The 22,150-nt window shown below is 43.8% G+C and overlaps 7 protein-coding genes across 7 annotated transcripts; 4 read left to right on the forward strand and 3 right to left on the reverse strand.

The window, feature by feature from the left end:
* Nucleotides 1-86: 86 nt before the first annotated feature.
* Nucleotides 87-7,940, reverse strand: LOC132787623 (zinc finger FYVE domain-containing protein 26 homolog). The gene is made up of 7 exons (XM_060794792.1): nt 7,409-7,940; nt 5,498-7,351; nt 4,123-5,434; nt 2,371-4,040; nt 2,051-2,309; nt 776-1,988; nt 87-718 (listed from the first exon to the last, which is right to left on the reverse strand). Exons 1-7 carry the CDS (start codon nt 7,484-7,486, stop codon nt 280-282), a joined length of 6,825 nt encoding a protein of 2,274 aa, XP_060650775.1. The 5' UTR covers nt 7,487-7,940; the 3' UTR covers nt 87-279.
* A 370-nt stretch (nt 7,941-8,310) lies between these two features.
* Nucleotides 8,311-10,748, forward strand: LOC132787627 (neither inactivation nor afterpotential protein G). Its single transcript, XM_060794800.1, has 5 exons — nt 8,311-8,409; nt 8,467-8,601; nt 8,656-9,926; nt 9,985-10,196; nt 10,255-10,748. The coding sequence occupies exons 1-5, from the start codon at nt 8,391-8,393 to the stop codon at nt 10,397-10,399; spliced, it is 1,782 nt and encodes a 593-aa protein (XP_060650783.1). The 5' UTR covers nt 8,311-8,390; the 3' UTR covers nt 10,400-10,748.
* Nucleotides 10,749-10,865: 117 nt separating this feature from the next.
* On the forward strand, nt 10,866-11,903 carry LOC132787629 (uncharacterized). Its single transcript, XM_060794803.1, has one exon. It carries the CDS (start codon nt 10,994-10,996, stop codon nt 11,789-11,791), a length of 798 nt encoding a protein of 265 aa, XP_060650786.1. The 5' UTR covers nt 10,866-10,993; the 3' UTR covers nt 11,792-11,903.
* Nucleotides 11,904-12,172: 269 nt separating this feature from the next.
* On the reverse strand, nt 12,173-13,041 carry LOC132787633 (peptidyl-prolyl cis-trans isomerase-like 1). Its single transcript, XM_060794807.1, has 3 exons — nt 12,862-13,041; nt 12,754-12,802; nt 12,173-12,697 (listed from the first exon to the last, which is right to left on the reverse strand). The coding sequence occupies exons 1-3, from the start codon at nt 12,933-12,935 to the stop codon at nt 12,299-12,301; spliced, it is 522 nt and encodes a 173-aa protein (XP_060650790.1). The 5' UTR covers nt 12,936-13,041; the 3' UTR covers nt 12,173-12,298.
* A 689-nt stretch (nt 13,042-13,730) lies between these two features.
* On the forward strand, nt 13,731-16,104 carry LOC132787628 (sodium-coupled monocarboxylate transporter 1). Its single transcript, XM_060794802.1, has 8 exons — nt 13,731-14,180; nt 14,238-14,303; nt 14,370-14,644; nt 14,704-14,953; nt 15,009-15,389; nt 15,443-15,639; nt 15,698-15,881; nt 15,943-16,104. Exons 1-8 carry the CDS (start codon nt 13,821-13,823, stop codon nt 16,003-16,005), a joined length of 1,776 nt encoding a protein of 591 aa, XP_060650785.1. The 5' UTR covers nt 13,731-13,820; the 3' UTR covers nt 16,006-16,104.
* Nucleotides 16,105-16,130: 26 nt separating this feature from the next.
* LOC132787626 (importin-9) lies at nt 16,131-19,674 on the reverse strand. The gene is given in 6 exon segments (XM_060794799.1): nt 16,131-16,783; nt 16,840-18,177; nt 18,243-18,317; nt 18,320-18,663; nt 18,727-19,368; nt 19,438-19,674. Coding segments are annotated over 6 exon segments (3,066 nt in total). The 5' UTR covers nt 19,586-19,674; the 3' UTR covers nt 16,131-16,264.
* A 382-nt stretch (nt 19,675-20,056) lies between these two features.
* On the forward strand, nt 20,057-21,134 carry LOC132784063 (importin-9-like). The gene is made up of 3 exons (XM_060789439.1): nt 20,057-20,227; nt 20,319-20,900; nt 20,962-21,134. The coding sequence occupies exons 1-3, from the start codon at nt 20,057-20,059 to the stop codon at nt 21,121-21,123; spliced, it is 915 nt and encodes a 304-aa protein (XP_060645422.1). The 3' UTR covers nt 21,124-21,134.
* The last annotated feature ends 1,016 nt before the right edge of the window (nt 21,135-22,150 follow it).

Consider the following 22,150-nt stretch of genomic DNA (forward strand, 5'->3'; position numbering starts at 1 on the left):
GGCGGAATAATTTAAAAAATCACTCATAAAACTTAAATAGATTTTATGTATATTTAAATAATTATTTGAATAATACAATAAATTGACAATATTTATATATATGTATGTATGTATATGTATAATTTGGTACTTTGTAAGAAAGTCTTTGAGCAATAGGTAAGAAATACTAGACCAACGCATTGGCATTTGGAAAGATTTAAAATCAATTGTTGTACAATTAAGATATTAAAATAAAGCTACTACAAATATAATTTTTATATTGCCTGATTGAATATGTTATCACAGTGGCGTTGGCGACATTGGAGTTGCACTTATGTTCAGTTTCTTTTCGCACAGTTTTTTAATGTGCACTTGGTTGGTCATCTCCGCCTGCCTTAGAATTTTACGAATGTCGGCCAGACGCTCATGTTTATTGGCCAGCAAATACGCAGACTTTAGTTGACCAATAAAAATGAACGACGATATGCGTAGCTCTATACTACCAATACGTTTTACCAGCCTGTCCAACGCTTGTTTTATCTCCGTTTCATGGCTGTTCACTGCAGAATTGACAGCAATCGATAGTAGTTCATCTGCATCCGACGACGTGCTGCCACCATTATTGGTAGCAATACAGTCTAGCAGGCGTTCCACCTCGCCCAGACGTTGATTCTTTGCTAAGTATTTGGCAGTTGCGCCAAACACCTTCATGGGCCCCAGTTTGTATTCCTGCATGATGCTGTGAAAGAGAATACAGATCAATTTGGGTTTAGTTAACAGTTTACTTGTGAAATACCCGTATGCCAATCCAAAGCCTTCGTCAATGTTTTTGCCGCACATCAATATCAGAATGCACAGTTGTATTTTCTCTGCCACGCCATCGAAAAGGGTGGGTAACAAGCCGCGTGGCGTCTCCAGTCGAATCTGTTTGAGTATTTGCAAAGTGTACAGCGAGCCATTCACTTCAGGCTGTTCTCGTTCACACTGTGCCAGAAACTTTGCAACTTCTGTTTGGCGTCGTATTGTATTAATGTGACCATTAAGAGCACGCGCATCCAACTGCATGGTTATGCAAGTGCCAGCCATGTTACTCGCTACGCTTACACGCCTACCGCCGTCTGACTGCTGCTCTCTCTGCAAATACTCCCAGCGCGCCACGTCCAGCTCACCCTGCAGATGCATATGTGCCAGTGTCAACTGCTGGGCATTGGCATGCAACTTCTGAAAGTTGTCACAGTGCAGTGGGTAAAACTTAACGCAAGTCATGCTTGCGCGCACTGGATCCTTCAGCAGAATCTGCAATTGGTACAAAGAGTTGAGCTGTTGATGCTGCTCTAAGTAGCGACAGGTTTGCAACAACGTCAGTCGCCAGGCATTTAAGTGTGCATCTGGTTCTAATTGCTGCAGCTCCTCAATTAGTGTTGGCAAGCGACCCGCAGCCAGCGTGATCAGGAATATGTGCTGTATAAAGACATCAGTCTCCAGTTGCTGGTGCAGCCAATATCGAAGAGCGGCGCTTAGCTCATCGCGCTGCATTAGAAAGGCAATTATGTCTGTGTGGCTGCCATAGGTGAGCACATAGTGCATGGATTCCTCAAAGTCTCGAGAGTGTCGACTGACCACAGTGACAGTAACAGTAGTTTCGCCGTACTGGCCCTTGGCAATGTGCTTGAGTTTGGCCAGTGCATTCATTACGTTAATGGCTGGTTCGTGAAGTGGTGTCTGCACCACATAGGGCTCGCGACGTCGAGAGAACAACGAAGCCAAGGAGGTATTCGAGTTGCGTATGAGCGAGGCACGTTGCAGTGCCTCCGGCTGTGGCTGGGATCGTGGCATTGTGGCAATCAGCTGTAGTATTTCTTGCAGTAAGGCAGGTCCACGTTGCGGCCGCTTCTTCAACATTGTGGAAGCTGTAGAGGGCGGGCCTTTGCCGAAGATGTCCTTGTATATGCTGCTATTGAGTTCTTCTGTGGACAGTCGGATCATGCAGTGAGCGAACTTCTCACGTGCTGAAAGATGAGATGATTATGAGCATTAAGGACCATAACAACCAAATTTTGCTGCTAATCACCTGCATCGTAGCAGCCTGCACGTAAACAAGCCATGCCATGGGCTGCCATAACACCCGTAGTGGCAAAGCCCCACTTCAGATGCACCTCCAGGGCCAGCTTCCAATTCTCTGCCTCGACGAGCGCATCCGCCAATTGCCGCACACTATGATTGTTTAATGGTCCAGCTGGAATTAAGGATTCACAGCCTGCTTGAACCACAGCCATAATAATCTCTGAGTGCTCGCGAATGCTCTCAAATTCACCAGGAGCTCCTCGCACCTATGCAAAGAAAACAAATTAGTTGATCACGTTTTAGGAGAATTTAAAATTCATGTTTTACCTTAGCTGCTAAGGCAAGACAACTCATCATCTTGGCTACCAGTTCGTAGTCCACCTCTGGATTGGGTACAATTAGCTTCTCCAGCTTGCGACAGTGGAAAAGCAGCAAGTCCACGCACTGCCGTTGATCCAAATGATGTCGCAATATAGACAAACTCAAGGCGACGCTTGGTGCATGATCATAGCAGAATTCCTCGCGCAGTAGCTTGTCGTGCGTAATGATGCCACTGAGTCGCCACTTGTAGCTCGAGGGAGGAGTGGGCGATCCACGTGTCGGCATGGCAGGTGTTTCATTAATGTGTAACTGCTCCTCTGCCACAACTGGCGTATAGCAATCATTACAGACACGCACCTCTACTTCACCGTACAGCTCTGGAATAATCATGCGCTGCGTGGAACAGGCATAGCACACCACACGACCACAACGTCTGCAATGATGACGTCGCATCAGCATTGTGAAGGCGGACCGGCGGCAACACATGCAGTGGCTGGCCTCCTCATCTGGTGTCCATTGCTCACGAGTGGGCGCCTCGCTGGGCATCTTAAAGGTTCCGCACAGCGAGTCTAGCGAGTTTTGCACATCTGTGCCCAGAGATCCCGGCTCAACGGAGCCCTCGCGTCGCACACTGGCTATGTTGTAGTCCAGCGCCTTGCTGGCGTAGATGCGGAGTAGCAAATCAAAGCAATCATTACTAATCACATGATCCTGTTGATACGCGTTGAAGTTGAGCAGTATAAATGCCTCCGAATTGGAGTGACCCAATTGGAAGCGCAACTTGCCGCTGCTGGGACCGCTGCTGACATTGTAGACGTGGCCACGCTTATCGAAGCAGTAGACACATGGTCCCATGGGCATGCGTTGCTGCAACTTGGCACGCACCGGCTCCAGCAGTTTGGTCAGCAGCTCGAAGCGAGTGTTCATTACCAGTTGTTCCACAATGAGCAGCGGATAACGCAACAACGACCAGAAATTATGACGCTCCTCAATTGGCAATTGACGCATCAGCTCAAGGGACAACTGGTAGTTACGATACGGTCCAGGATCCCGAGCATGACACTCTAGATAATCAATAAGCCACTTCAACAGTGCCAGCGAACGCATCTTGTCCTTGTGCGTGTCCAGAAAGTTGACCATAACTGGTATGGGAAATAGTTCCGCAATGCGTAACAAATTTGCGTCCAGCTCATCATCATCGTTTAATTCTAATAGCGTATCGAGCAGAGTGAGCAGACAGACACGCTGCTGACCAGCTGCATCCGTTAGCTGCACCATGCGACACCAATCGTAGCACAATTCGTAATGTCGTCCCTGTAACAGCTGCTCGAATATCACATTCGGCGTCTGCCGGCCAAAGTCGTAGGCTTGTGGCCAACTCTCAAACATCAACAGTGAGGAGACTTTTGCATAGATCGTAATGTCTGATAATGTATGCTCAAGTTGACTGCGCAGCGCAGTGGGAATGTCCCTAGTCGCCGCTCGATGCTGGAGTGTGCGCTCAATGAGCTCCTTGGCCAACTGACTGCTTGAGATCTTGGTAAAGTGTTGCTGCAGCAGTTTGGCTCGCGTGCCCAATGCGTGCATGTGAAATGCCAGTTGAATTTGCCGTGGATCCTTTTCTATCAACTGACTGATCAAGAGATCCATACGTGACTTCAATTGTCGAATAGGTTCTGCAAAGATGTAATAATTTTTAGAATGATCGATTACGATTTTCAGATATATTTTCATTAAAAACATTAAGATTACGCTTACCTGTCTGCCCGCCAATGCCAAGAAGTAGAATATTCAATTGTAACTCCTTGCTCAGATCTAGGCGCTCCAGCATTGTACTGTCTAACTTGTAGGTGTGTAGAGCCGCCATCACTGGATTGCGGGCGTACATCAGCGACAGCGTGGACATCTCGGGCAACTGCATCAATTGCTGAAGGCAACTATAGTTCAAGGATGTCTCTGTGGCATTGATAGGCGTGAGGTCACCCACTTGGATAGCTTGCAGCAATTGAGCGAGAAGTTGATTGTGCTGGAATATATAATTGTGAATGGACTCCTGTCTCTGTGGCTGCACAGAACGTTGCGGTTGTCTGCTTCCCGCCTCTATGAGTTGTGGGCAAATGTTGAGCGCAATAACGTGTACCAAATTCAAATGCAGAGCATTCACATTGCTCTCAATCTCCAGTGGCGTGATGTCGCACTCGTAAATTAGTTCGCCAATAACCTGGTAGGGGTCGTGACGCAACAATTGCGTGTTATGATACTCCAAATTTGGATCCCGCAGCTGAAGCAAACGTGCTAGCTGTTGAGCGTAACCACAAAAGCGGGCGTAGTAATTGTGTCGCGATTTAAGTTGCTGAAAGAGTGATGCGTGAGCTCGCAAGTCCCTGGAATGTGAGTAATCCTGGGATGTCTTTTTGTATAGCGTTGTGAAGGCAACTTCGCGCTGCAGCTGCAAGGCGAGTGAAGCTGGTTTCAGCGCATAGATATGGCGATAGAGCAGCTCGTTTAGTGCCGGCTTGCGGCCAGCGCCCTCAAGAAGACGCATGCATTCGCAGAGATTTTGTATGAGGTACATGGCGCCAATCTCACGTGGATTAACATCACTTGATCCATCGCCTGAGAGTTGCTGCTGCTGCTCTTGTTGTTGTTGTTGCTGGCGTCTAATTACCAGCAAGAGATTGCAAGTGATTTCTCGATTGAAGCGTAGATTCATAATTAAATCACATATGATCAGAGCATTGAGATTACGTTCCTGAAACTGCTGCAGGAATGCATACTGAACATTCGCACTGTGCCGCTGTAAAAGACTTCGCAACTCGGCGCTGTGTTGCAGCTTCTGCGCCTGCGCAAAGTTATCCACGACGCTGATGATCTTGGATAGTTCAAAGCCTTTGGCAGCGACGCTTTTGATCTTCTCCACAGTAGTTGTGGTGTCATCGGACGCGACATTGCCATCGCCATCAAATGCCTCATAGTTGGCATATATGCCAGACAATTTCTGCTTGATTAGCTGCTGATGCTCCATGAACTGCAGCTCCCGATTCAGCTGGCTGTCCTCCAAGTGGAAGGTCTGTAAGTGAAGAAAATGCAATTAGAAATGGTTTAACAAAGATCTTTTGGATTATCAACTTGCCTCTATTATGTATTTGACGTCGTTGAAGTTCTTCAACGCCAATGCCATAATGGCCAATTGCTCAGGCGTGCTCAGCATTTTAGGTATAATTGAACGCTCTGGAGGCAACATAATTGCCACAGCCATCTGTGGTTCAATATGCCGCCTTTCCATGACACTTCCACAATGTTTTAGCTGATGAGCACGTGCACGACATTCCTCCAGTGTGGGACCATCAACAGCTCTGCTTGCAGCATGTCCACTGAAGCTGGCAGCGCGTCGTTGGCGGCGAGATTTGCGTCGCGTGAGGCTGGAGGCATGATAGCACCGCTCTCGACTCTCATCATCGCTGGAAGCTTTCTCTTTTGTGTGGTTGTGCTGTTGAATCAGTTGCAGCAGCTGTTCCGGCTCCAGCTGACATCCTCGCCTCGGTGTTGCTTTCGTCAGCGATTGCTCAATTTTCTGCAATATGCTAAATTTCCACAGTGCCTCACTGATCGCATCCACCAGACGCTGGAAGCAACGTTGCTCCTCCTCCGTAGCGCATTTAAAGTCCTGTGTGTGCAGCTTCTTGGTGACGAAACTCTTGAGAAACGTGAACAGAGCATACAAAACGGAAGCCCGACAAATGAAGCCATATCGTCGCTGTTTAGCGTTGGGCACATTGAGAGTGCGTGGTGGAGTCGCCTCATCGTCCACATACTGCTCGTCATCATCGTCCCCGTCGTTGTCGCCATCAGCATCGTTGTCGCTATCGCGTTGATTCGGCTTTTGCAACTGTTCCCAGCGCAGAAATACCAATTGGAAGATATCCATTAAGACCGAGCACAGAGTGTTGATGCCGCGTAGCTGACGCAGCTGGGTCGAGAGCAATAACAGCTGTTCCCTGGTCGTGGCATCATGCTGCTCCAATATCACATTGTGCACATGACAAAGCGCTTGGAAGTAAATCAATGTTTCCATTTCCTCGGCCCGCAAACACTTAAGAGATGGCGTCTGTTGTTGCCACTTGAAGGTGTCTTCGATAAGCTGGACAATCTGGTCGCTTTTAGACTGAATTCCATACTCATAGATCAGCGGCAGAACGCCAGGAGCACGCAGCAAAGCCTCCACTTTGATGGTTTTGCAGGCGTTACCATCCTGTTGGTTCTGGAGAAACTTGAGAAGAGCGCTCAGACGTTGAAAGTCCGCGTAGAAGAACTGATGCACCGGCTGCAGATCGACGGGCACTGCGGCCACATTGAAGGCGTCCAGCACCTGGTTCAACGCCGCCAGCTCATCAAGAGGCTGCGTGCTCAGAGCAAATTCATTGGCAAGTCGCAAAATAAGTAAATTATTGCGCAGCGTGTGATCGTTGATACATTCAAAATTCTTGAGCAGTTGGCACAGGCGTGGCACAAAGTGTTCTCGTTGCTGCAATGCCAGGTGTAACACTAGTTGTCTAGCATTCGGTGCATTGCTCCATAGGATCTGCTCTTCCTGCTGCTGTTTTTGTGCTTGGAACACAGTGTTTATCATATGAGAGTCCTGGCGTGCCAATAGCGCCAACATTAGGTTATCATTCTTGCCCCATGGCACAGCAACTAGGCGGTTCTTGAGCTTCTGCTGCATTGACGCTGCCTCTAGGATCTGTTGAGGGAAATTCGCCAGTACGCTGAGTGAGCGTGTTGATGCTGCTGGAGAGTCAACAGCAGATGCGTCATCATCAAGCAATTGCCTAAGGGCAGCGCTAATTATACGACCAATCTGGAATTTAGACTGCGCATGCAGCACTTGGAGTATTTGCAGCGTTGGATAGGGCAAGGCAATGAGTAGAGCCTTCAAACGTTCATTATGTGACAGTCCACCATTAGCATTGAGGAATTTGACGAAGAGCTACAAAGAAATATACGAATAAGAAACAAAGAAGCAACAAGTGAATCGCAAACTTACTTTGACAATTTGCTCTTCTTCGGGGGGCAGTAGGTCAATCAGTTGTTGTAATTGCTCTGGTTGCTGTTGTGTCTCCATTGTTTTGATACTTCGACACCTGTTGCTTTTATTCTTCTTTAATATATAAATAAATCACTTCTATTGTTTGCGTGCTGCTCTGTTAAACGCAGTCCATTGCACACACAGTCAATAAGTGATTGAGATTGGAGGGCCGACTTTAAACTTCTAAATATTTTACTGATTGCTTATTGTTCGACAATGCACTTTTGTTTTCTTTTCTGCAGCAGCAGCTGTCCTACTGCCATAACAGCAACAACAACAGCGACAACAACAACAACACACACAACTGATAACCGAAGCCAGCATAATATTTTACTGTCTGCTATGGGCAGATCAATTGAAGCACTGCTTAGTGCGATCCAGCAGCACAATGCCAGGCAGGCGATAAACAGCTTAATACGGCACTAACATATTTATATACATATAAACAAAACCAAATGTATGTCCGACGCGGCAAAGCAATAATCACATACTGGCTGGATTCGTTGCCATTCACGCAAAATAAATCAGCTGGCGCTTCATCAAATAATCAGTGATTGCCAGTCAGCTGCTACAAACAGTGCTGTCGAAAAGCAATTATCCGAAAAAGCACTGTTTTTTCCTGAAATAACACCCATAATTTAAGATGAGCATAACAATATAGATGCTTTGACTATTATTAAGTTTAATCATTTTTTTTTTTTAAATATGCATTTAATAGTACATCATTTTGAAATTTAAAATAGGCTTACAGCAAAGCTCGAAAACCTTAACCGACAATTCGATAAGACGCTGGTTATCGTAATCGAATTCAAAGGTGTAGCAAGTAGATCTATTAATTGGATTAAGTCTGTGGCGGTTGACTTTGTGTGTAGATATGGTATATATACGAGTGGCTGCTAACTAAATATATAGTTGTATTTCGTCATCGCAAGCCACCGCCATGGGAACACATTTGAAAAGTAAGCGAGAGAATTTAAGAGAATTTTATTAATTAAAATAATAATCTTTCAATACAGAAATATTGCTGATTGGCGCCTGCATCATTGGCTGCATTTCCATTTTGTTTATGCTCGTTTGTCGTTTACTGCAAGACAATATTCCCAATGTATTGCCAATAAAAGACAGAGAATTTACAGTCGACTATGTGATAGGTAAGCTCTGCTGCTCTGTGTATCGGTTATGAAAAGTAATCTTCTGAGTTTCAGTTGGGGCTGGAACAGCAGGATCAACGCTTGCCTCTTTATTGGTTAAACACACCAATGGCAGTGTATTGTTGATTGAGGCTGGCGGCTCTTTTGGCTATCTCAGCCGCATCCCCATACTCACCACATTTCAGCAGAAGGGCATCAACGACTGGTCCTTTCTTTCAATGCCTCAAAAGCACTCTTCCAGGGGATTGATCGAAAGGCGGCAATGTCTGCCCAGAGGCAAGGGTTTGGGTGGCTCAGCAAATTTGAACTACATGCTGCACTTTGATGGCCATGGCCCTGACTTTGATTCGTGGCGCGATATGCACAATTTAAGCGATTGGAGCTGGAAGTACATGCGTCCATTTATGATGGCCGCCAAATCGAAGGCTACTGAACTGTTTGAGATACCAAGGAGCTACTCCGCGCTATCGCAAGCTTTAAATGAAGCTGAATCTCAGTTTGCAAATAAGCCATGGAAATTTCGTCGCTCCGTGTACAACATAAAAAACGGACTACGGCACTCGGTGCTCCAAAAGTTTCTGCTGCCCGTGCTTAGGAGCGTCAATCTGCGTCTGCTGCCTCAGGCTCTAGTCAAGCGAATTCAGCTGGCTGCCAAGCCCACATTAGGAGCAAGCTCAATTCTAGTGGGTGTTAAGAACGAGGACAACAAAGAGCTGGAGCTCAATATTAAAGTGCGCCGTGAGTTATTGTTATGTGCAGGCGCCTACCAAACTCCTCAACTTTTGCTGGCCTCTGGCATTGGCGAACGCACAGAGTTGGCTAAGTTGCAATTGCCGTTGCAGCATCACTTGCCACTGGTGGGGCACGGTTTGCACGATCATTTCAATCTGCCATTGTTTGTCTCCATTGGCATCATTGGACCCACTCTCAACCAGCAAACGTTGCTTAGTCCGCTCAATTTATTTAATTACTTAAGCAGCGGCACTGGAGCTTTTGGAAATTTTGGTGTAGTGGGCCATGTGGCTGGCCATGATGATCCTTTGCCATTTGGCATCACTTTCTTTGGTGCTGGCGCCATTGATGAAAGTGCTTTGATGTCTATTTCCAATTTTAAACGTGAAGCATTTCGGGCACTCTTTCCGCGCTATCACAATGCGTCGCAAGAAGGGTTTGTGGTCATTTCCAGTTGTCTACAGCCCAAGTCCAGGGGCACTGTATCGTTGTTGCACAAGAACATGCGCAGAAATCCGCAAATAGATCCCAATTATTTGAGCGACCAGCAGGATGTGGCATGCACCATGGCAGCTATAAGGAATGCTGTTAAGGTAGTAATTTTTCATGATTTGTAAGAAGCGCTAATAATAATTTCTTATTTATTCTTAGTTGGTCACCTCGGCTGCTTTTGCCAAATTGCAACCGCGCATTCATTGGCCTAAGCTGCAGGAATGCGCCAACTTTGGACCATTTGAAAGAGATTTTGTGCAGAATCAACCCTCGGATCTTTATTTGGAATGTGTAATGCGACATGTTGGTCTCGGCTCACATCATCCAGGTGGTAGTTGTGCTTTAGGCAGCGTTGTGGACTCGCAACTTAGGTGAAATAATTGTAATTTCTAAATTTATATTTGTGGATTAATAGATTTCGCTTTAAAGATTATATGGTGTTCCTAATGTGCGTATAGTCGATGCAAGCGTGTTGCCCCGGCCAATCTCAGGTAATCCTAACACAGCTATTGCTGCAATAGCCATGCGCGCAGCTTCTTGGATATTGAAGGATGAGCTACGCGATTTTAGTTAAGCCGACTAAAATGCCCTTTTACGCATTATTTACTAGCTAAAACTTACTATGACATTTCTTTTTCTTTTTTTTTGGCTTTAACACGATCACTTTCTTTGCAATAGTTTCCATACAATATTCAGTGATATTTTTGTATTAAAATTATTGAAAAACACGTTCAATTAAATGTTTTAAGTAATGTCGCAGATAGAATATTTATTTTATTTAATTTATTTGTAACACCACACCATTCGCTTTCCGCACACTTTAGGAAATAAGAAAGAAGAGAAAGAACGTTTCTTCTTACCGGAGAGGGACAAAAATAGTGTGGCCATAGGAGATCAATTCTTTAATAATGAATATGTTTTTTTTTGCATGGGAATGGCGATATTCCAACAAAAAATTTTAAACTAAATCAAGTAGGCCGGTCAATAATGTAATCAATGAAATTTCCTAAATATTCCTCAACTATTTTTTGTCTAAAACACGTTGGCAGCTCAGTAAAAACGAAATAGGTCGCGAAGAATTTGATTTTATCTCCTGTATTCTCGTTTTTTTTTTTAAAGCATTTGTCAAATTCTACCTGTGAAGTTCTTTGAATAATTTTTAAAAGACATGGCTTGGGCTCCATCCACAGACTTCGAGAATGATTTGGTCGATATGCAGCCAGATCGCAATTTCATCCATGGCCAGTTGGCATACGACGCGGCAAATCGCACTTACTGTCGCGAGCTTACTCCGCGTCCCAAATCAACTTACGAATATCTGGAGAAGCGAGAGAAAAGCAGCCAAGAGTTCGAAAAACAGTATGGCTCCAGGACCAAAGATATCAGCGATAGTTTGGCGATGATGCAGCGTATACAGGAGATTGCAGGCACCAAGAAATTGGGCGAGCATGCGACCATGGCGGATTGGGAGGATCGAAGTACCGCCGAACATGAGGTGATTGCTATGATGCGACACTATGGATATCAGTCCTGTGCCGATGGTTTGATGGGTAAACTTAGCGAAGATGATGATCGATTGCCCAAAGACAAGATTCTTATCATACGCAAGGGACGCGAAAGTTTCCCATTGATAACGGATCCAAATTACTTTGGACCGGGTCGAAGACGCAACTCTACAAATACATCCAGCAGTGGATCCACCATCTATACAGATCCCAATTCATCAATAGAAACAGAGAGCAATGCTATATATGGATCAGCCACATCGCGTTTGGATGACACCAACAGCAGTCAGGATGATGACATTGAAATACCATATAAGTTGCTAGAATCTTCGGATGAAGAACCGGAGCAGGCAAAGGAGCACGCGAAGGAGCAAGTACCGAAACCGAATACCAACAATCGGCCAAAACGTCATCCTCGTTCATCACAGAAAGAAAGAAAACGTGCACAAAAATTAATGTAATCGGAATCATTTATAATGCATTGACAAAATCGATCATTTAAAAGAATGGCTTGAAATATATAGTTAATTAACCAGCTTGCAAATGAATATACATATACATATACATAGAATATAATACTCGATCTCTTGAAGTTAAGTGAGAAAGCCGAGCATTGCGATTAGAATCCCCGAGCCTTTTCGTCTCATTACGAAATACGAAGTTCAAACGCAGAGCATAATTTGTTATTATATAGTTAGTGATATTATTTAGTTGTAAGAGATATCAATCGATAACTCCTTTAACCCAGCAACTTTCATCCGTGCAATGAGTGTCCGCCCGAAAAAGTATCCTGCTCTACGTAAACTAAACAACGTAATGTCATAGACGTGACCGCTAACTTATATACATATTTGCTAAGGTAGTTCTGTTTTACTGTTTTATCCAAAGAATAAATAATTTGAACACATTTATTACATTCTTATTTTTTGCAAATAAAAATAATTCCTAAGTTTAAATACAATTGGAGCTTACAGTTTCTCGACCTTGGCTTTGATGATGCGCAGCGGATCAACTGGTCGATCATTCTTGTCCGTTTCCACCATTCCAATGCGTTTCACCACCTCCATGCCAGTGTAAACCCGGCCAAAGATTGTGTGTTTGTTGTCCAGCCACTGTGTGGGCGCTAGCGTAATAAAGAACTGGGAGCCATTTGAATCGGGGCCAGAGTTAGCCATGGAGAGTATACCAGCGCCCGTATGCTTTAAATCGCTATGCAGCTCATCTGCAAACTCGGAGCCATAAACTGAGGATCCGCCGCGTCCAGTTCCTGTTGGATCTCCACCTTGTATCATGAAATCACGAATGATGCGATGGAAGACCACGTTGTTATAGTAGCCCCTTCTGGATAGCTCTGCAAAGTTGTAACACTATTGAACGCATTATTAGTAAAAGCTTAGTTGCTTTTCAAATATGTGAAACTTACTGTATTTGGCGCGTGTTTCCAATACAACTCCACTGTTATTTCGCCCATGCTACAGTCAAAAGGATGAATAATTGTGAGATGCACACCGGTTTGTTTATTTCTACTTACGTCGTTTCCAGCGTCACAAAATGTGGTTGCCACGCCTTGTCTGGCACACTACCTGCTGGAGCATTTGTCAACATATTTTAAAGTGGTTAGCAATACAATCTATTAAATAAACAACTATTTATTTATTTGTGCCCAGTTTTTTCAGATTATCTTCGTTTGTGTTAATAGAATATATTATCGATAGGCTAATTTTGATATATTGTGATTGGTTGATTACCGATATGTTTTGGTGAGGAGCAAATTATCGCGTGAGGAGCGTTTCGTAATTTAAAATTTACGTTATTTCTAAAGAACACCATAATTTAACAACAAATTTTGCCACTAGTAACTTGAAAAAAAAAAAATTAATTTATACTTGCATTTACACTTGATTTTGCTTAATTGGACTGATACCGCAAAGCAATTCGTTTGAAATTTCTTGTGTGGATCTTTAAGTGTTAGGGGTCATCGTAAATTGTACATAATTCGATTTTACTACACAAATAAAAAGCATTTCACACATTCATTGACTGCACAAAATTGGATAAACTTTTCCGTAAATACATATGCACAAGTATCTAAATAAAGCCTTTGTCTGACACATTTGTTGAGTGTTTTTGTGGGGGTCAATAAAATGATGCAAAGATGAAGGGGCAACTCACATACAATATGCGTCTAAGTCAGATTCACGAATATGTATGTATGTTGAAACTGGACACCAAAGTGTCGCAATCCGACCGTAAGTCTAACACAGCAACTAAAATATATCCATGTGTGGATCTTGTCTACTGCCCCAAACCTAAATTGCCCCGACAATTGACAATTGAGCGAAATTGGATTGAATCACAGTGCCGTTGTCTAGAGCCCAGTAACATGAATGGAACCCACTGGTTCAGTAAATCACAGACAGCGCAAGGTTGTCAACGTTAGAACGTCAGAGAGTTTTGGAATACCTTTCTGCACGGTTCTCGCTTCTCAAAATGAACAACATATCCCAGGTTCTCAGCGAGCTGCAGCGATTCTCGTGGCCCGATTATGTTGCGTTTGTGGCCATGTTTCTGCTCTGTATCTTTATTGGCATATACTTCGGTTTCATGAACAAATCCGTCTCCGAGAATGATTATATGCTAGGCGGTCGTAAAATGCCAATCGTTCCCATCGCCTTCTCCTTGGTGGCCAGCTTCATATCTGGCATTACATTACTGGGATTGCCAACAGAAGTCTACTCGTATGGGACTCAGTATCTTTATGTGGGTTTCGGTGTCATCGGCATGGGTATCGTGATGGCAATCTTCTACTTACCAGTCTTCCACGATCTGAACATTACGTCCACCTATGAGGTAAGTAAATAATTAACATCTTTATTCAGACATATAATATAATAATACATCTTGCAGTACTTGGAGCTCCGCTTTGATCGTCGCCTGCGTATGTTTGGATCCGTAATGTTTGCCATTATGAATGTGAGTTAAATCGCGTGTTCAGGCTGACCCAAGATTGTAATTTACTCATTTTACTCTTTTAACTAGGTAGCCTACCTGCCAATTGTGATATATGTTCCGGCTCTGGCTTTCAATCAGGTAACTGGAGTGGGAGTCCATACCATAACCCCCATTGTGTGCATAATTTGTGTGTTCTACACCAGCATGGGCGGACTTAAGGCTGTAGTTTGGACGGATGTTGTTCAGGCGGTGTCCATGCTGGGAGCCCTTGCATTAGTTGCTGTCAAGGGCAGCATGGACATTGGAGGCGCCAATGTTGTGGTGGAACGTGCTTGGCACTCCAACAGACTCGAGGCTCCCGAGTGAGTTTTATCAACTGGAAAGCTCCAAGCGAAAGTCTAAGGTTTTTGTTCATTTGCAGCCTGAGCATAGATCCCACTGTGCGTCATACCTTCTGGTGTTTGTTCGTCGGTGGAATTGTATACTGGACACAAACAAATGCCGTCTCCCAGAACATGATTCAGCGCTACCTTTCACTGCCCACACTCGCCGACGCCCGCAAGGCTTTGTGCATCTTTTGTGCTGGAGTTCTGATCTTGATGGCTTTGTGTGGCTACAACGGACTGCTCATCTATGCTACCTATCAAAACTGTGATCCACTAACTACCAAGGCAAGTAAATTAAATTTAAAATTTAAAAATACGTGTTCTAAATACTTAAACACAGCTGGCCAAAGCTCGGGATCAACTGCTGCCGCTCTTTGTAATGGATACGCTGGGTGAATTGCCTGGCATGACGGGCCTATTCATAGCTGGTGTCTTCAGTGCCGCCTTGAGCTCGCTCTCCACCTGCCTTAACTCAATGTCTGCCGTCGTTTTGGAAGACTTCGTCAAACCTTATGTGAAGGTGCAACTCTCCAATAGTGCCACCACTTGGATCATGCGCTCCGTCGTTGTGGGCGTGGGTGCGCTTTGTGTGGCTTTAGTCTATGTGGTGGAGCACATGGGCACAGTGCTCCAGCTGACAATGAGCTTAGAATCCATAACGAATGGTCCGCTTTTTGGCATCTTTACGCTAGGCGTTCTTTTGCCCTGGATCAATGGCAATGTGAGTTGCAGATCAATACAAATATTTATGTTATAATGAGCGCATTTTTCTAGAGCGCCATGTTGGGCGGCTGCGTTGGCGTTGTGGTTATGTCCTGGGTAAGTCTTAATGCGCAATGGGCCATTGCCTCGGGTGCCATCAGCTACCAGACAAAGCCTTTAACTGTAGACCACTGCGACTATACTTTCGATGCAGCCGCTCTCGTTTCCAGTGCTGCCAATGCCACACATCATACTACACAAGCAGCCAGGTAAGAAGAGATGCTCCAAGGCAGGTGCATAATTTACTGCACTGCATTTGTGTTTCAGTGATGTATTTCCATTGTACCGCATGTCCTATATGTGGTACACCACCTTGGGTGCCTCGGTTACCATTATCGTTGCCCTCATGAGCACACTTGTGTTTGGTACGAACGATCCCAACGCCATAGATTCATCGCTGATCACACCCTACATACGAAAGTTCTTTAGGTGTAATCCACAAAAAACAATGGTGAGTAAAATATGATGTCTATCTGTGTAGGTTTCGAACTGACGTTGCTTTTTTATCCAAGGATACTTGCAATGCTGGAATTTATCTTCAAAAAACGCTAAAAAGCGATGAGGTGGCTCTATAATTGAAAGTTGTTTTTTCTTAAATTTACCGGAATAAATACATAATTAAAAAAATAACAAAAGTCGCTATTTTACATTTGGCGGTTCACACAACCTCATTAAAAAAAATCTATATTACAACTTGTTGCTTTTGCCTACAAATATAGAAATGTGCTTTTATTAATATGATAAGATACAAATTAAATACGATTAACACAATGCGGTTCTAGGCATGATTTCACTTACATGCAATTGATGATTGTTTTGCTTTTTATTTTGTTTTTATTTGTGTTGCACTTTGTTCAACAGAGTGAGACGTTCGCCCTCGTCGAGATGTTCAAAGAACGTGGGAAAATGTTCGTTTTGGGTGAAGTTCACTAAAAATTTGTGTAGATTATCGCCAATATCGCTGGAGTAGTTTGATTCCTTGAGCAGGTCCTGTAGTATTTGTTCGTCCTCCACTTCGTCTTCGTCGATTTCAAAGCAAAGATCTGATACAAAGCGCGGCTTGGCCGCAGTACCAGGAGCATCATCATCCCCACTGACTTCATCCTCTGAGTCCGTAAGCGGGGCATCAATTTTACTTTCTTGGAAGTGCTGATACTCGGATATCAGCACCTTAAAGATCTTCACCAAGGCTGGAATGGTAACCCATTTCTGATAGTTGGATGCAACTGAGCGGGTACACACACGATTGCCACTTGGCTCCTGCACCAACTCCTTGTAGGTGATGGAGGTCAAGCGATTGTCCTGGGTAGCCACGCCATACTCGAACAGTTTGCAAAGTGCCATCGTGGTGACCTATGAGTAAATTTGCTATTTAAAATAGTATGAATATAAATATAATTTCTACTTACCTTGCGTTCGTAGGCACCAAAGAAGGAGTTTTGGCGTGACAACCAATTGGTGAGCACAAACTGCAGAGCAGGCTCACCATTGGGTCCAGGCACAGTGGAAAGAAAGTTTAGCACCGCGTCCATTTGGGTTAAGAAGAGATGAGCGAATATCAGCACCAAATTCATAATAACTTTTAGGCACTCGAGGTTCTGCATCTTGCTAATGACGGCCTTCAGTAACATGTCAACCGTTTGGCCCAGCATATTGCCCATTTTGGTAATGATGGTAATAACAAGACGTCCAATCTGTCCACCGGCAGTCATTTCGGTATTCATGGGATTCAAAAGAACTGTGGCCACTTGCATCACATAGTTGACGCCTTCCCCATTCTTGTAACTGAAGATTTGCTCTGGCGAAACGTTGATAAAGCTACGCAAGCATTCGCCACCAGCCACCATAACTGTGTGATCGTCGGTATGCATCACGCAGTTAACCACAGCAGGAAATGCTGTCTCAATCAGTGCATTGGGCAATGGCGCTTCGGAGTTCCTAACAATCGTATTCAGCACATCCAAAGCAATGTCTTGTTTCTCGCTGCATTGCTCGCTCTGCAGGGCTAGAATGCTTACTATGGTCGGTATAAACTTCTCCTGTAGTGGCCCAAGACATTGTTTCTGCTGACTCAGCGCCTTAATCAAATCTTGAACATTCTCCAGCACATATGGATCCTCGGCATACTTGAGGAATGCAGCAATGGTAAGCGGCGTGATCTTTGGTTGTGCCGCGTACGCAAAATCAGCATCAAACTTCACCATCATGGTGAGTGCTTCCATTAATAGGGCCAATACAGTGGCCTTGCAGCCTGGCACGAGAGCCATTATGCCATCCAGAAATCCTGGAAGCTTCGATACCAGCAATGTGCGTCGCTCTCCCTCAGCGTTCTCGTTGGCGGAGAGAAAACCGTTTAGAGATCGTACAGCGCTAATGCGCAGTATATGCGATTTCTCTGGAGACAAGCTGCAGAGCGTAACGTCAAGAATCTCTGACAACATCTGCGGATTGTACAAGTCAGTTTTAGAGTATGTACTGAGCGTCCACAGCGCATGACCAACGAGATGCGGCGATTCCTGATGCACCAGTAAATTGCGCACAATCGTTAAATAGTTGAGTAAATCAAACTTGGAATCGCCCTCGAGTATAATATCGCGAAAGCCATGTACAGCATCCATACACGCTTCGTGTATCTTCCACCAGTTGGGATTGTTGGCCGCTTTCTCTGCCTCTGCCACACTAAAGTGTCGCCCCAACGCTTCCTGCAACGGCTGAATTGCTTTCACACCAAACTCATCGTTAATGGCCTGAAATGAAAGTTTGTGCAGAATTTAGAAGTTTGCCCACTGCAAGAGTTCATCAATAACATTACCAGCAATACATCGCGGCCACACATGCGAACAGTTAGTTCTACGCCACCGTCGTCTTCGTCGTCCACAAACTTCTCTCGGGATCTTCTTCCCAATCTTCGAGCTGCTCTTGACTGAGTTGTATGTAAACAATGGTGATGTAGATCAAATCAGCGAGCACATTCTTAATGGTGCCGCGAAGTTTGCTGCAGGTCACAATGCAGTTGATGAATTCCAGAATTTGTATGATCAATGTTTGAAAGTTGGTCTGCTCGTCATCCTCTTCATTGGTTCCGCTGGCCAGCGGATTCGGTTCCGTCTGATTAACGGACACCTTGACGTAGGTTTCGGCAATCTGTGTAAGTAGCTGCCAGACAATTGGCAAAATGCGTTCCATAAACGGATTTATATACTTGGGCATTTCGTTCACCAGATATGTAAACACTAACACATATGTTAAAAAAGGGTTGATTAATTACAAACTTTATTGATTAATTTGTAACTCACCTTTGATAATCTCGGAGCGCAGCAAGAAACTCGATCCAGCACCGCAATTCATGCTTAGATAATGCAACAACTTATCCATGAAATTGGTGAGTATGGAATTCATCATGGAACTCTGCTCCTGTTTGTCAGTAATCAAGGTTAAAATGGACATAAAAAGCTGTTTCAATGTGCGTATAGCTGAAACGCGCGTCTTGATTGAATAATTCTGCTCAGAGTCGAATATGCGATACACCTCCGGTATGACAACTGGTCCCAGTTCCTTGATTTGTGCCACATCGTATATGAAATCGCGTAACACTTGCATTGCTCCATGAATCGAATCTTCATTGCCGCTCAGACACTTTACAATTATATCAAAGAGTTCTGCCCAGCAGTGGGGATAATCGGTGGCAGCTATTGTTGATATTGTATGGGCCACAGAGGAGCGTATTTTCGAATTGGGATCGTAGAGCCCATTGGGTAGTATGTTGCGAATTGTGCGTTTTGCTTGCTCACTGGCTACACCGCCACTTGCCTTCTCGGGGTCATCGAGATCTGTCCAGTGGTTTTCCACGTAACGTGTAAGCATAATGATAGCAATTTGACGCAGCGGCAGCTCATGAGATTGATTCATAATTATTTCTGCCAAATAAACGCCATACCCTGCAATTCAAATATATTTAGGAACAACGACCTAAAACTTAACTTATTGCCCGCCATTTCAACGCATACCTTCAGTATATTGCAGCTGCTTGTTTCGCTTTTCCGCCTGTTGCAGCACAACCGTGTCGGAGCTGAGCAAATTTTGCAGCTCCTCGATGATGGCTTGCTTGACCGAATCGCCGCTGCCGCGAACGACACCACTCTCTCCGCTGGACATGATAGAAGGAATATTAAGAACTACTGGCGCAAAAGGAAAGATTGTGCTGCCGGCCTGCTGCGATCGCAGCACATGTTAAGGACCGTGAAGTGTGACCATGAGTTAACATTTTAAATTTAGTGTTTTCTTATAAAAATATACTAACATAGCATAACTTTATATAAATTCGAAATCGCATTAAATTTATGAATTTTTTGCTGCTGTTCTTAGTGTTGGGAAGATTAATTTTTATAATTTACCTGCTTCAATTAGTTGATCTAAATTGACATAACTTTGAATTCAATCTAAAGCAATACGATTCCATAAAACTGTACAGTTTGACATTCATTGAGCAAATGTATTAATATTAAGCCGGTTACATGCATACATTTTGGTAAATTCAAAATCCTAATAAAAGTATCTCATTACAAACAAAATACGTTAGCCATAATATACTTTGTATCGGAGCTTCCAGGATTTCTGGATGGCATAATGGCTCTTGTGCCAGGCTGCAAGGCCACTGTATTGGCCCTGTTAATGGAAGCACTCACCATAATAATGAAGTTTGTTGCTGATTTTGCCTACGCGGCGCAACCAAAGATCACGCCTCTTACCATTGCTGCATTCCTCAAGTATGCCGAGGATCCATATGTGCTGGAGAATGTTCAAGATTTGATTAAGGCGCTGAGTCAGCAGAAACAATGTCTTGGGCCACTACAGGAGAAGTTTATACCGACCATAGTAAGCATTCTAGCCCTGCAGAGCGAAACAAGACATTGCTTTGGATGTGCTGAATACGATTGTTAGGAACTCCGAAGCGCCATTGCCCAATGCACTGATTGAGACAGCATTTCCTGCTGTGGTTAACTGCGTGATGCATACCGACGATCACACAGTTATGGTGGCTGGTGGCGAATGCTTGCGTAGCTTTATCAACGTTTCGCCAGAGCAAATCTTCAGTTACAAGAATGGGGAAGGCGTCAACTATGTGATGCAAGTGGCCACAGTTCTTTTGAATCCCATGAATACCGAAATGACTGCCGGTGGACAGATTGTACGTCTTGGTATTACCATCATTACCAAAATGGGCAATATGCTGGGCCAAACGGTTGACATGTTACTGAAGGCCGTCATTAGCAAGATGCAGAACCTCGAGTGCCTAAAAGTTATTATGAATTTGGTGCTGATATTCGCTCATCTCTTCTTAACCCAAATGGACGCGGTGCTAAACTTTCTTTCCACTGTGCCTGGACCCAATGGTGAGCCTGCTCTGCAGTTTGTGCTCACCAATTGGTTGTCACGCCAAAACTCCTTCTTTGGTGCCTACGAACGCAAGGTAAGTAGAAATTATATTTATATTCATTATAATTATATTTTAATAGCAAATTTACTTATAGCTCACCACGATGGCACTTTGCAAACTGTTCGAGTATGGCGTGGCTACCCAGGACAATCGCTTGACCTCCATCACCTACAAGGAGATGGTGCAGGAGCCAAGTGGCAATCGTGTGTGTACCCGCTCAGTTGCATCCAACTATCAGAAATTTTGTCTAGGTTAGAATTGCAATTAGCTCAGCGTACGGCGACGACGACTGCGGCGACGCCTGTCATTGGTTGTTTTGTACTCACTCGAAATATTGCTTCTGGTATGCCGGCGAAAGTTTTTTGATTTTCGAGCAATTTTAGTATTTCTATTGTGTCCATGATGCCAGTCATCTTGCTTTTATGTCTTATTTATTCTTATAATTTGTAATAAATTTCCAGCAGGTCAATGCACAGTGGCTGCGTCCATAAAAATGTACGAAAAGTAAACAAATCGTTTCTAAATTGTCCAAACTTTTTCATGGCAAACTAGATTTTTCTGGATATCTAACGGTTCTTTCTAAAAATTGAATTGAAGTTGCGAGCAGGTAGTCATTTGCACAGCACAGCTTGCGCGCATCGCGAATTTTTCACAACAAAACCGAACTTTGAAGTGGTCAGTTCATTTATTACGTGTCCAAATTTATAATATTTGTAATGGATTTTGAAGTTGATTTATTTTCTAAAATTTGAGATATTATAAAAAAACGTACTTGTTAAACTCTTCTTGTTATATTAATTTGAAATAATACATGTTTTTTGTTGTCTATATTTTGAACGTATTTTTTATGTTTAGCTAAAGTTTTAGTAGTGACGCCACAGAACGCCACAGTTAAGTTGTATACCAATGTGTTTGCATGGCTCTAAAGATAATAAATGTCTAATTTTTTTTTGCAGAAAATTGCAGATGTGCTTACAATCGTAAAAATTCTAACACCGTCTTAACATTTTTAGGGTCAGTTTTGCACTAAATAAATTAGTTTTCGCTCGTGTGCTTGTTGTGCTGTTGCTCGTCTTCGTCTTTTGAGTTTGTGTTTATTAATAGTTTTTCATTTATTAATAGTTTTGATTTATTTTTTGTTCATGAGATTGATTCATAATTATTTCTGCCAAATAAACGCCATACCCTGCAATTCAAATATATTTAAGAACAACGACCTAAAACTTAACTTATTGCCCGCCAATTTCAGCGCATACCTTCAGTATATTGCAGCTGCTTGTTTC

Source organism: Drosophila nasuta, chromosome 2R, assembly GCF_023558535.2.
Source record: "Drosophila nasuta strain 15112-1781.00 chromosome 2R, ASM2355853v1, whole genome shotgun sequence".
Taxonomy (NCBI): Eukaryota; Metazoa; Arthropoda; class Insecta; order Diptera; family Drosophilidae; genus Drosophila; species Drosophila nasuta.